The sequence below is a fragment of the Staurois parvus genome, unplaced genomic scaffold, assembly GCF_062004578.1.
Source record: "Staurois parvus isolate SC_StPar_1 unplaced genomic scaffold, SC_StPar_1.0 ptg000672l, whole genome shotgun sequence".
NCBI lineage: Eukaryota > Metazoa > Chordata > Amphibia > Anura > Ranidae > Staurois > Staurois parvus.
Genome location: NW_028318468.1, coordinates 4629555 through 4644806, shown reverse-complemented (window position 1 = coordinate 4644806; position 15252 = coordinate 4629555). Strand labels below are relative to the sequence as shown.

General features: G+C 37.8%; 1 protein-coding gene across 1 annotated transcript in view; it reads left to right on the top strand.

Annotated features, from left to right (window-relative positions):
- The window catches only part of MAN1A1 (mannosidase alpha class 1A member 1), a 154850-nt gene extending 140011 nt beyond the window's left edge, over positions 1-14839 (top strand). The window contains exons 9-10 of the mRNA XM_089652188.1: positions 3518-3633; positions 10494-14839. Coding sequence (XP_089508314.1) covers positions 3518-3633; positions 10494-10620 — 243 coding nt within the window. The 3' untranslated portion in view covers positions 10621-14839. The remainder of the gene's footprint in view (positions 1-3517; positions 3634-10493) is intronic.
- The last annotated feature ends 413 nt before the right edge of the window (positions 14840-15252 follow it).

Here is a 15252-nt window from a genome sequence, read left to right as displayed (position 1 = left end):
AAACGTATTAAATTATTTACTCTGTAATGGCTTCAAATGCTTTGTTTTTCAGTAAACTGATTTTTTTTTTTTTTTTTAATTTTTTTTTTTTTTTTACTTAACAGTTATGAAAAAAGTGACTTAAGCTAAGGCATTCATAATGGCAAATGTAAGCAAGTCATAGCTTTGGATTCCTTAACCACTTGCCCTCCAGAGGATTTACCCCCCTTCCTGACCAGGCCATTTTTTGCGATACGGCGCTGTTACTTTAACAATTGCGCAGTCATGCAACGCTTCACTCAATTGAAATTTACATCCTTTTTCCCCCACAAATAGAGCTTTCTTTCGGTGGTATTTGTTTGCCTCTGCATTTATTTCTTGTACTATAAACAAAAGACCAACAATTTTGGGATAAAAACAATATTTTTGACTTTTTGCTATTAAACATATCCAGTAAAAACATTTAAATCAAATTTCATAATAAATTTAGACCAAAGTGTATTCTGCTACATGTCTTTGCTAAAATAATCCCAATACATATAAATTAAATTGTTTACGTAAAAGTTATAGCGTTTACAAATGGCGATTACATGTACTGGGATTTTTTTTTTTAATACTAGTAATGGTGACTATCGGCGAATTATAGCGGGATTGCAGTGGGCATTGTGACACTGGGGGGAACCTGACTTGGTGTCACTGACATCCCCAGTGATACCAATACATTGATCAGTGCTAATGGCACTGGGCTTGAAGGAGTTAACATGTGGGGCGATCAAAGGTTAACTGTGTTGTGTGCTGTTTTACATAGTGTGCTGTGTGTGTGTGCTTCTCTGTTTCCTTTGTTTAGGATGGAGAAAGTCTTTGGTACTGATAAGGCATTGCTTTCAAAGTTTTCATACTGTAAATCATCTCCCAGTAGTACATATGTATTCCTATTTTATCAGTCACCAAGGGTATAACGTTACATATTAATTTGCATTTATAATGCATTTGCCTAACCAAGAAACTCTGCCTTCATCTGAGGAAAGTGGACTTCAACATATAAAATAAGTGTTGAGAAGTGTTCTTACCATTGCTCTATTAGAGTGACTTTGAGAGCATGGAACATAGTCTCTGCATGTTAAACACATCTATAAGACACATTACATGTTCATCAATACTGCATTTTCTGCAGATGTATTGATCTCTGAAAATTTACCTCTTTAAAACTTGCATTTTGCTTTAATAATCCCCATTTTAATACAGTATGAAAATAAAAAATTGCTGTTTCTCTGAATGTACATACTATCAGCCAAAAGACAAGACCTTTGAACACTCAACTTTATTTCTATGAAATCAATTCCCTGTAACATTTCAATTAGATTTATTTAATGTAATTTCTAATTGAAAAGGCAACAAATCAAGAGCCTTCCTTGAGCTTAGTTAATATTTCATGCTGATTGGAAGTCACACTTAGAAAGCTTCCTGCTAAATGAATGGTTTCTTTTTTTCGTTTAACTGATTATTGTTTTCAAGTACCTGATAAGGATTTCTGCAAGCTACAATCTGAGTCTGAAAATTAATTTTACAGAAATAAATTTTAATACGCTTATGGATTTTTCTTAAAATTAAGGTAACCGTTTCCAACAAAGAAGGATATTTTTTTTCTCGTTTTCTATAAAATATCTTCAATTTGCTGTACTTCTATTGAGGTTGGCTGCATAGTTTTGCTTGGGGGTTGTACATGCGCATGTGGGGTTTTAACACATTTTTGCTATCAAGTACAGCAAATCTAAAAGAAGTAGAAGTTCTGAATGTGAATTACAATTAGACAATGCAGGATGCAATATTTTGTATATTGATTGCAAATGCTGACATCTGCATAGTGCCCAACCACCCCTGTTTCCTCCACAATTGTTTTTATGACTTGTATAATGGTTGAATGTGGTATCTCATTAACAAGTGTTTTACAATGCTCCCAGCTTATTCAGGGTCACTTTTTTGGGAATAGGTTTTCTCACCAGCTGCAGTAAATTGGGAGTATGTTAACAAATTTGCATTAGTGTACATAAGCAGAGTGCCATAAAAGCTGTACCCATATTGATATCACTGAGTTGTAGATAAAAATATTTTATATTGTATACAGTATTGAACATTAATACTGTTCTATGTCATTTAATTAAAGTGATTCTAAAGGCTTATTTTTTTAAAGAAAAAATAACAAATATGTCTATACTTACCTGCTATGTGCAGTGGTTTTGCACACACAGCGGCCTGAATCCTCCTCTTCTCAGGTCCCCTGTCGGAGCTCCTAGCCCCTCCCTCCTGTCAGGTGTCCCCACAGCAAGCAGCTTGCTATGGGGGCACTCGCTGCTCCGTATGTCCATTCACACCTGGAGCTGCGGCTTGGCTTCACCCCCCTCTCCTCATTGGCTAACTGGCTGTGATTGACCGCAGTGGGAGCCAATGGCTCCCGCTTCTGTCTCAGCCAGTGAGGAGTCCCGGGATAATCAAGACTCCAATGTACATCGCAGGACCAAGAGGGGGCTTAAGTGAGTATTAGGGGGAGCTGGCGGGGATGCTGCACAGAGGTTTGTATAGAATGCATGAAAGTGGTTCTAAAAGCTCAAGATTTTTTTTACCTTCAACTATTACTAAACCCACAAACATAAAATCAGTAAAGCATGTGTGTTATACTCACTGTGGAACCTAAGAGGTTAATTGTCCACATTGTGTAAAAAGGATGTTTGATCCTGTCTTCTCTGATCTTCCCCTTCTTTCATTGTCCCCTAAATATTTTCTGATAGAACAGAGGTTTGCAGTCACTCTGCACATGCTCAGTTTAGTGTTAATTTCTCAAGAGGTTTTTTTTTTTCCGCTGGGAGAGTGCATGTGATCATCACAGGGCCAATCCGCACTCTCCAGACCGAGGTCAGGGGTTCTGCATCCTCCTAGAGGAGAATGAAAACTCCTACAAACTTTACCCAGTGCTCTGCTGGGCACTGATAGAAGTCACAAGACTGCTCCAACTGCTGATAAGAAAAAGTATTTAGCAGTTTATATTTACTAAAATAATTGCGCTTCCATGTACTGTGGGAGACCAGATATAGTGAAAGCAGGGTCCTGGGTTTAGTAACACTTTAAAGCTTTAAAAATGAATCCAGTACTTGGCATGTATACAGAGCTGTACACGTTTTAAATCTTTGAACAAGGTATTCAATTTTGCATGGACACCGTTTCAGCATGTTAAGTTTTGGTCTTAGTGGGAATTTGTATGCATCTCAATGAATCTTATTATACTAATGTTCTAATATAGTACAACTGTAAATTCAAAATGTCACTAAAACCTGGCAGTGTTAATTGACTTGCTGCCTAAAAAAAGTAGCATACATCATCTTCTTTTTCTTATCTGTCTTTGTAAATTGAAACCATGCCCATATTATTTGTAACAAGGTACTTTCAATTGGCAGAAATGTGAAAGGTAATTGGATTTTGCAGGTTAATCGAAACATTGACAGATTCATGTGCAGTAGCCTGATTGTGTTCTTGTTGTTGTCAGGCTTTAGAAAAATTCTGCCACGTAGAAGCAGGCTATTCTGGAGTCAGAGATGTTTACGCTATACACCCAAGCCATGATGATGTGCAGCAAAGTTTTTTCCTTGCAGAGACACTCAAGTAAGTATGTGGGAACAAGCCGGTATTTAGTGTTTTCAGTAGTGGAGCAGATGATCGCAGGCTTTTATCCTGACTTCTGGTTAAAAATTAGAAGCACCTGTTTGCAGAATATAGATGGATAGCGCACACACTCTAGGAAATTCCTAAAGTGTCATAGAGACTCATTAGACATCTGTCCCTCACCTGCTCAATTAACTATTCAGGTACGTGTTGTGAGATATATATGACTCTAGCAATATTTGTAAATAAGGAACATAAAATGAGAAAATACTGCATTATGACCAGTAGATGGTGCTAAGGATCATAGAAAATCAATATGTCTTGTTAGTAAGAGATGCATTTTAACAGTTCTAGAGAACCCTGGAGGGTCTGATAGCTGCCTTTTGGATCCCTGTATACATTTACAATGACCAGTACAGGTGGGGTTGTTCTGTAGTAAAGTTGTAAAGGATATGTACACACACCTTTCCCTGCTTTAGCACAGTAGGGATGGGAACTTTTTTTTTTTTTTCTTTTTTTTTCCCCGATATGTATATATCAACAGATAGTGGGACTTTAGCAAGTACCTTCTAAACAGTCAGTTACAGAAAACAATCTAAAATGTCATTTTATTTATACAGCAATTTAAAGTTCATAATTCATTTCATACTGCTATGAATTTAGCTGGATATTTGCTGCAAGGTATGCTTCACACATTGAAATTAAAAAGTGATGCAAGTCATTTCATAAATCTGAATTATTTCCTCAACACGTTTCATGAACAGCTTTAACATCTTCAGGAGGATACGAACATAGCATATGAATCTATAATGCACAAATCGCAAACCGATTTATAAATTTTTGTCCATATACAAACCTTCTTTATACTGTACTACATTAATAAATTTCTGAATATCTAGGAATATTTTCAGCCACTATAAAATCAGGGTGCTATACTTGTGCGAGAGTCTGACCAGCTTCAATGGACCGAGAAGGAGAGCAGCAGAATAACCCAGTTCAAGTTCATCCCATTATAGTGTAATTTAGTCAATAGGTACAAATTCACAATTTATTAGCACAAATAGCCTACTTTCCCCTATCCCAGAATCATCAAGAGTTTCCAAAAACTCTAGGTATCTGCTAGGCCAGGCTATTTCTAGCACCTTATGGGGGATAGTTGGTGTCTCCATGGTTAGGGCAAATGGGAAATTAGCCTGGGCTAGTCCCGAGAAGCTGGTTTCTTTTTGTGCTTTCATACTTCAGGGGTGCAGCTTTAAGGGAACTCTTTCTTCTTGTTGGACATGCATATCCTGTGTACATTGGTGGCACAGTTTTATTAATTTTTCCTCTCTTCACTACACTTGTGCACCTGACTTCACTGTGCTGTATGTGATGACACTGACATGCATGGAAAAGCTACTAATGGCATAACCTAGCACTGCGTGGGCAAAGACACGATCTTTGCACAGTTGGCAGCATGTGGTAGGACACTGGCCACACAGGATATTTAAGGGAGTACCTGTATAACCTTTCACATGAACATATACAAGTGCGATGCGGTGACTTCGTTTTTTTTTAATTAGGTAGGACTGGACCATATGGGACTTTTACATGAATAGGAATGCTTTCTGCTTCACTATATAGCACGTATAGGTTTTTTACATGACCTTGTCTGGTTGGTTAACAGGAATGGTTGTCACATGGAAGATTTATATTGGTTCTCTGTGAGTCACTTTCTTGGGGGTTAATTTGAACCTGGGACTTCCTTATATTTTATAGTTTGTATCTAAATGCTCTAGAACCCCCCCACACACACACACACACTCTTCATACTTCGATGGCATTCTAGTTCATACTTCTTTGTTAACCTGTTTGGATGCACTGGTAATTTCTGAGGCTGCTATTGTTTGTACTTTAGTGTTGACACATTGGTATATGCGCCCATGTGTATTGGATATCAAACCATAGTTTTTAATTACTATATGGGGAATTGTGACGATTTCCTATGTAATATATCACTGAGGTTAGGGGTTAACATTCAAGGATTGTATGGGAAAACCTATATGACCCATATACAGAGTTGAAACTTTTAGTAATCTGAGGCTGACTTGATCCAAATCTACTTGGATCACTACCATATAGGAACCCAGGACCACAATGAGTCCATCTCTGGGCAATTCTTGGCCCTGGTTTATAATCCTCCTTTAAGGTAGGGGGATGAGAACACTTGTTTCTGGTGTATAGGAGTGTAAGCCATTTGTCCAAACAAATTGTGATAATTCTTACCTTTTGACTCAATACACTATAATGGGATTAATTTGTCCCTGTAGAAATATCCACTGAGGGTTCTGCTGCTTCACTTTTTCATTGAAGCTGGTCAGACTCTTGCACAAGTATGGCACCCAGATTTTATAGTGGCTGAAAATAATTCTTGGTATACAGAGGTTGTAAACTGACAATTTGTTTTGTATGTTTATTTGTACATTGTAGATTCATATCCAATGTTAATATTCTCCTGAAGAAGTGAACATTGTTCATGAAATGTGTTGAGGAATAATTTGAATTTATGGAATGATTGAATCACTACTGTTTAACATCAATGTGTAAAGTATAACTTGCAGCAAATGTCTAGCAATGTGAAATGGAGAATTGTTAATTGCCCTCCTGAGGATTTACCCCCCTTAATGACCAGGCCTCTTTTTGCTACTCGGCGCTGCACTAATTCAACTGATAATTGTGCGGTCATGCAATGCTACACCCAAACAAAATTTACGTCCTGTTTTTCACACAAATAGAGCTTTCTTTCAGTGGTATTTGATCACCTGTGCGCTTTTTATTTTTCACGCTATAAACAAAAAAAGACCAAAAATTTTGAAGAAAAACAATATTTTTTACTTTCAGCTATAAAAAATATATAGTAAACTCAAAGTTAGTTATAAATTTAGGCCAAAATGTATTCTGATACATGTTTTTGGTAAAAAAAAATCCCAATAAGTGTATATTGATTGCTTTGTTTGAAAGTTATAGTGTCTACAGACTATGGTATAGATACTGCAATTTACTCCATTTTTTTGCTATACAGCGCTGTGCTACTTTAATGGACAATTGCGCGGTGATGCAATTCGGTACATAAATGAAATTTATGTCCTTTTTATCACACAAATAGAGCTTTCTTTTGGTGGCATTTGATCGCCTGTGTGTTTTTATTTTTTGCGCTATAAAAAAAAAAAAAAGGCTGACAATTTTGAGAAAAAAAAAACAATATTTTGGACTTTTTGCTATAAAACATGTCCAGTAAAAAAAATTTAAAAATCAATTTCGGCCAAAATGCATTCTGCAACATGTCTTTGCTAAAAAAAAAAAAAAAAATACGTGTAAATTGGTTTACGTGAAAGCTATATCATTTACAAATGGCGGGAAAGATACTGGGATTTTACATTTTTTTATACTAATAATAGCGACGATCAGTGACTTATGACGGCGATCATCGACTTATGGCGGGACTGCGGCGGACATTCTCACACTGGGGGGGAACAGACTTGGGGACACTGACATCCCCAGTGACACCAATACAGTGATCAGTGCAAAAAAAAAAAACACTGACACTGTACTAATGGCACTGGGGAGGAAGGGGTTAACTTTTTTTATTTACTGAAAGGGTTAACTGTGTGAGGGGAGTATTTTACTAGAGGGCGGGGGTGTGTACTGCACGGGACACGCTGATCAGGAGAGAGAAACTCTTCTCTCCGGCTCAGCATGTCAGGAGCTGACAGGGAACTGACAGAAAGCAGAGCTACTGCAGCCCTGCTCTCTGTCAGTGATTGCCGCTAATCAGCGGGACACAGCCGGTAACGACCGGCTGTGACCCGGCGACTGACATCCGCGGCCGTGATCGGCGGGACAGGGAGGGCGGTGGCGCGCTTTGTGCACGCCCCCTACCTGTTTTGCAAACACACGTTTTAAAACATGGTTTTGCCCTGCCGCCGTGTTTCTACAGTGGCTGGGTGGCATGTGGTTAAAAATACAAATATGGACTGAAATGGCATTACCAACCCAAAAGATGCTATTGAAATGTGCACAATTATCTTATATCTTGTAAATTAACTGATTGTATATAGAAGGTACCTGTTAAAGTCTCTGTTTTCATTGTGTTGCTACATGTTTATTGAATAAGGGGTGAGGGGACAGATGCTGAATGTTTGTTTTTCTCTGTGGTCCGGTAAAAACAAGAATTATTCAACTTCTTTTATGGGGTGGGGGGGTGCTTTGTGTTAGACAGGGTTAGAAAAAGCAGTCCTATGATCTGCTAATTAGAAATTCAATATTTTATTATTATTATTATTATACAGGATTTATTTAGCGGCAACTGTTTGCTCAGCGCTTATATAATAACAATATAAAGGGAGACAATACAGCAATGATACAGTGCAATACAAGAGGGTTAGGAGGGCTCTGCTCCGCAGAGTTTACAATCTAAGAGGGAGGGGCTGGTGGTACAAAAGGTAATAGCTTTGGGGGATGAACTGATAAAAGGAATGAAGATTCCATTATTAGCTGAAGGTGGGATAGGCTTCCCTGAAGAGAGGTTTTCAGAGGTCGCCTAAAAGTGGGCAGAGTAGGTGATAGTCAGATTGGGGTAGAGAGTTCCAGAGGATGGGGGAGGCTCTGGCGAAGTCCTAGAGATTAGCATGGGAGGTGGAGACAAGAGAGCTAGAGAGCAGGAGGTTGTACGAGGAGAGGACAGTTTGGGTGATATTTGGAGACCAGATTGGTGATGTGATGTAATTTGGGGCAGAGTTACAAAAGGCTTTATATGTTAATGTTTTGAATTTTATTCGTTAGTCAATGGGAAGCCAGTGGAGGGAAGGCAGATATGGAATGGTTAGTAAGATGGATGAGTCTGGCAGCAGCATTCATGATAGACTGAGGAGGGGATAGCCTGCGATGAGGTAGGCCAATGAGGAGGCAGTTACAATAGTCAAGGTGAGAGATAACAAGGCAGTGAATAAGTTGCTTAGTGGTTTCAGAGGTTAAGAACGGGCATATCTTGGAGATGTTGTGGGGGTGAAGTCTACAAGATTTTGGGGCTGAAAGGACAGATAGGAGTCTAGGATTACACCTAGTACCCTGGCATGAGGGGAGGGACTGATGGTTGTATTATTGATCTTGATGGAGAGGTCAGGGGAGGGGGCACGGGCTGGGGGGAATACTAAGAGCTCAGTTTTAGAAATATTTAGTTTGAGGAAATGGAGTGACATCCATGCTGATATGTCGCTTAGTAGGTTAGTGATGCGAGAGGAGACTGAAGGGGTGAGGTGAGGAGTAGAAAGATAGATTTGTGTGTCATCAGCATAGAGATTGTACTTAAAGCCATGGGAGTTTATCAAGTGACCAAGGGAGGAGGTTTAGATGGAGAAGAGAAGGGGTCCAAGGACAGAACCTTGATGGACCCCTACAGAAAGAGGAAGTGGAGAGGAGGAGACAGAATTATAGGTAACACTGAAGGAGCGCTGCTATAAGTAGGAGGAGAACCAGGAGAGAGCAGTGTCTCGGAGTCTAAAAGAGTGGAGTTTTTTGAGGAGGAGGGGATGGTCAACAGTATCAAAAGCCACAGAGAGGTCAAGTAGTAAGAGTATAGAGTAGTGGCCATTAGTTTTAGCAGTTAGTAAATCATCAGTGGGTTTTAGTAGGGCACTTTTAGTGGAGTGAATTTTAAGATGCTAATTGCCTAGTTATAATGCTGATCCTTTTGATTCACTACTTGGCCCAGCCTTTCTGAACCATGGTGCGGTCTGGGCTCATCAGGGGCAATGTTAAACCGCATCCCTGACAATGGCATAACGCATATATACAAAGTGCCACATATATGTTGTGTATCGTTGCACTGGGAGTGCGCACCATCATGCTCCATGGAGATTGTGCTATTGCAGACTGCTCCTGGTCTCAGGGTAATGATTGGGAGCCAGTAAGACTGGCACTTGTTATATGATCATGTCTGTTAATGTGTTTTCAATAAGGGGTACAAATAGATTTAAATTTAGCAGTACATTTTCATGTCCTTACAATGACTTACCACCAAAAAAAAACTAAAATAAGTTTCCTTCTCCTAATGTGCATGGTATACCACATATGTGTGTATTATTTGTGGGGTGTTTTCACCCCATAGTTGGGCCAAAAACCAATGGTGTGCATTTACCACCAAATGAAGGCCCCATTTTGTATACTTTACCTGGGGTGCCTTGAGATTTTGTGTACTAATAAAGGGTGCTGTGACTGGAAAAAGGAAAATGCTAATCACTGACATTTGTTGGTCAGGAACACTATTACCTAATGAAACCAGAGTTATCAGCATGTTATTCAGACAACCAGCACTTTCTGAAGTACAAATGGCAGCATCTCTTTAAAGTCAAGTTCTTAATGCTTAACTGTCTTATGATTTAGTGTTCATAGTGAGGAAAAAATGTGGCCTGTGGTCAGACTTGTCCTGTCTACCATTTAATATGTTTGCATAGCTGTTCTCATTTTAGAGTGAATTTCAAATCTATTCTAAGCATTGCCCACTGCTGCTGACTAATGTTGAGGTTGGTAAAAGTTGAACTATGGGTTTGTTTGAGTCCGGATTACTTTTCCATTGTTTTACCTGCCCCAAGTCTCCTGCAGTGATGTGAAATCTGTTGTGTGTACACCCACCTTGATTTATCTCAGTCACAGATTACTTTCTTCTGCATTTGAAAATAAAGTAATTGCAGCACCCATTACTGTTTACAATCAGTTTACTGTCAGGTTTAATGTTTTTTAATGTATTTAATGTTACTCCAAGGATGCTAAAGGTTAGACAAATGCAACATTTCTTATCTATATCCTCTGCTTTTCCCTTTCAGATATCTCTACTTATTATTTTCGGACGATGAGCTTCTACCATTAGAACATTGGATTTTCAACACTGAGGCGCATCCATTGCCCATCAACCGAAAAACTGACAGAACGATAGAAGGCTTGGCTAAATAAAAGCAATTCCAATTGCTTTTTTCTTTTTTATACATTTTCATTCACTGCATTCCTTCAGTAGTCCATTTGACTGATTTCAGGACAAACATCCTTCATGTCAACAGGTTTCTTTTCTTGAAGTTGTATTCCAATATTTGCAGTCTGTCATGTTTACTCTGAGATTCCTGGATGATTCTAAAGCCATTCCATTGTGATCTTCCAACTGATTGTGAATCAAAAGCACCTTTCCCTGTGGACATTACATTTAGTTAGCTAGACAATCATCACTTGCCATATAGAAGAGAAGAGATCATATAGAAAGTCTGCACTTTTAGTTACCAATTCTTTCCTTTCATTTGACTGCAAAGATCCTTCCTCCTCTGTGAGGAGATTGTCTGCTTTATGCTGTAATATTTTGCCATGTTGCAAAAAGCCATAAAGAATAGTATAAAAGAACTTTTTTCTTTCCAGTTATATGTGAATCTGATTTGTCTGAAATTCTTCTGAGACAAATTGTGTAACTGTGACACCTTTCCTATTATGCGGGTTTTCTTTGGTAAAATGTTCAGAAGAATTTGTTTTTTTATGAAAGCAGGACAAAAATATTATCATGCAGGCATTCCTCTTTTTTGGCAATGATACATTTTTGTTTGTTTTTTTGGCAATATTTTTTTTTTTTTTGTTTGTTTCTTGCCTGTGTTAACTGATTAGTGACCTGATCTATTATTTTAAGCTGTTCTGAAAGTATTTTGAATATAAAAAATATAGAAATATCTATATATCTGATCTATAGACAATCCAGGTTGTGCAAATAAAATAATTTTTAATATGTTCAGATTATTTTTCCTAGGGAAAGATTGCTCATCCTTTGTATCTAAAAATTCCATTTCGGCTTTTTTTTTTTTTCCTTCTCTTCGAGCATTGAAATGTCTGTGGACCTCCTACATTTAAACTTCTTAAAGGAAGTTAAGACTGAGCTGGATCTGTCAACTAAGGGAATTTGATCAACTTGGAATACTAAAACTGGAGACTGCAGATTTGTCATGAAAGATTTTGTTTCAAATATCTGCTGCTTGTTTGCGAACTCTGAAAATTAAAATAGGAGCATACTGGATGTTCAATAAAGATGCTTGTGGGGCAGCATTCACAAAATCCAGTTTATTGACTTCCATTATGTTAGGTCTGGGTAAATAAGGTAAAAGAGAAATCCATACTTTTAATTTTCTAGTGCAGTTTAGAAAAGGAGCGTCAATACCTTGTTTCAATTAAGAACACCCCAACATTGTTTAATTATGCTAGAAACTGAGACTGGTGTAATGAAGGAAATCATTAATGTTTGTTAGAGGTCAAAAGGAGCTCCATGACTCTAACATGTTGTGTGCATCATCAGCATTGAGGGTTCACGTAACCACCAAACCTGTGATGTGTACACAGTTTTATAGCACCTTGGTATTTACATATTGCTATAAACAAATTTGAATTATTTCTAATTTAACTGGCCCTTTCTTAGGTCATAGAGGCCAGTGGTGTTAGATCTTTGTATGTACTGGCACATAATCTTGAAACCAATAAATGATGTAATGTTCTGTAAGTGTTCCTATTCTAAACTGTTTATATGGATCTGTCATAATGTTTTCTGTTTTATTTCTCTGAACAAAAATGCAAATGTTACAAATTAACAAAGATAAGTTGGTTCAAATGGCTAAAGTTAAAGATGTGTTTCATGGCAGCATGAAGACTGTAAAGTGAGCAGTCCTCTTTAAATAGGTTGTTGATTTTCATTTCTGCATTCCTTTTGACCACTGCCCATGTATTGTCTCATTTGGAGGTGGTTAAAATAATCCACCTCTGTAAAGTCACTTGGCTTGAGACTCCCAGTTTTTAGCATCTTAGATTTTATGAATGTCTTTTATCCACACAGGAAGCTCATTTCATATGCTGCCATGGTTTTCCTGTGCCAAAATGATCTAATGTCCTCCCAGCCGTAAATGTCCTAGCTGACTGCACAAACTTTAAATGAATGTGTATAAATAAAGACCCTAGTGCCCAACATACAGCCTACAGGCCCCATATTGCCTGCCAGCATTCTGTCTGCAGCATCTTGGCAGTGCTGGCTGCATTGAGTATTAGCAAAGCCTCACATTGGTTGAGAGAGGGTTAAAGGCTCATAGACATGAGCTCTTCTCTCTTGCTGTTCATTGTGGAATGTGCTCTGTGATGATCACTCCTGATTGGACAGTGCAATTGTAAGTCATATGTCCTCGTCATAATGTGCGCACACCAGTGCAGGCAATATTATGTTGTGGTAACACATGAAAAATATGTATTTTACTGTGCTTTAGTGCAGCACATACATAGAATGTTGCATTAAAGTTCTGCACAAACATAATTTTTTTTCTGCGTACATCAATGTGTATTTCGCAACATAATGGCAAATCTGTGAAAAGTAAGCTTTCATGCGACCCGGTATACATGTTGGGGCCCTTTTATGTTGACCACCTCTGATCTAAAAATCCATGAATCATTTGCGGGAGACAGCATGCTCAATGTACACCTCACATCTAACTTGGAACAATCCTGAAACGTTTGCCCTAGCTGGGCTGCTTTTCAGATTTTTTTCTTTTTTTTTTGCCATGATCTGTCATATTACATGTAACTCATGCAAAGTGAGGTAAATTTTTCTTGAGGGTGCATTGGTTGTGTGGTTCTTCACACCTCCTGGTATTAGTGAATTGTATTTGGGCTTCTGAAATTGATCCAACTAGCTCTGTATTTCTTGTTTCCAGTACTTTGACCAATTCCAGGCATTTATAAATTAAATTAAAAATCTATTTTAATAACAAAAGTAGAACCAGCACTTTTCATAGAAACACAAAAAGCAAATCTTAAATTGTTACTTTTTTTTGGATAGAATAGGGAAAGACGAGAACCTGTCACCTTTATTACAGCCTCTGCCCCTGTTAGGATAAAGACCATTAAAGTAGATATCTGGTGCAAAAAAACTCTGCAGTATGTGCAGGATTCTCTGTTTTATCTCCCAAAAGAAGTTCAGGAATAAAAAAAATAAATAATCTAGATGGCTGCATCACTGATCACAGCTGCAGCCTCTAAGACTGAGAACTGAGCAATCAAACACCACTGATCACTCAGCTCTCGCTCTTAAGTGAGCAGAGAACTGGTGACTGTCAGGCTCTCTGCTCTGCCCCTCCAGCGCTCCCTGGAGCACTAGGTTCTGGATGGGGGCAGAAGCGGCTAGCTCCGCTGCTCTTGAGAAGCTTGCTGAGAGGCTGAGCCAGCTGCCAGTCCAGGAATCTGGGTGGATCTTGACTTTAAAGTCAGGATCTTTCCAAAGCCTGGGCTGGCTCAGTCACATCAGCCAACAGCAGGCTTTAGCCCACTGGGGAGACATACTGTTTACAGCAGTAAATAAGTTAAATTCATTCTTATTCTTACTTTATACATGCTTTAGACAAGTCTTTAGCTGGAGTTCCATTTTAAGTATCATTCCTTAAAAACCCATAACTGCAATAATTTTGTGAAACAATCTGTGCATACAGCTTTTTTCCTCAATATTTTTCTCCCAAACCTTCCATAAATGTTGGTCTGTTTCTTTCTAATTCACAGTCTGGAATTAAATGTTACGTATTTCCTGCAATGTGACTAAACAGAATTTGACCTTTCATCTTGTGTATCAAAGTTGCAGGAAATGAATACCAATTTCTCAAACCCCCAATAAAGCCAGTCTGCCATATACAAAACACACCACAAGCTACAATTTGTGCCATCATCCATGTGATAGAGTTAATGTTGTTTTTAATAGCCAAATAAGCACAAGTATCTTTTCTTTAGGTTGGCCCCATGAATATATAAACCAGCTTTAGACTATCATCAGAGTTACACTGGATCAAATCAATTTGTTTAAACATTGTTTTTTTTAAATATGCATTCACAGTTCTTAAAAAAACATATGATGCTTATCAATACGTTTTTAATTTTTTTTTTTTTTTTATCAAACGGGTTTGTGAAACTAATCACAAGTGTTATTGTTAACATTAATTCTGTTTACAGATTTTAGCAGCAAGTCCATTTGTTTTCTTTCTATGCATTGGAATTTATTTTTACATTCCACCTTTATATAGATCTAAAAGTTTAGGGAATATGTAATAGATTAAAATGCACAATTTATAAGAATTATATTTGTAAAATTCTATTGTGAATAAAGTCTTTTATTCTACATGAAGTTTTGGTGGTGTATTGATTTTTTTTTAGATAATAAATATGAGAGGAGGAAAAATGTTGTTTGTCACCTTTTTACCATATTTTTGTTATCAATAAAAAAAAAAAAGTAGAAGATTCTCGTTCCATGTAAATTCAAAATGAGCAAAATCATTCGCCAGTTGTGGACATTAAGCGTGACACACATCCAAGAAAGCTTCACTGAGCTACACTGGATGTGGGTGGTGTCCTTCCTCCATGCTGCCACATCCCTCCCTGTATTTGCCAACAATTCAATTGCAGTGTAAGTACAGTGGCTACAGCTGCTGTCAGGGAAAAAAAAAGACCTTCTAAAAGTGTTTATAAATGCTGTTTAGATGTGTGATAAAAATACAAAATAACATTTTTACGTTCAGATTTTGTAATCTGTAAAAAAAA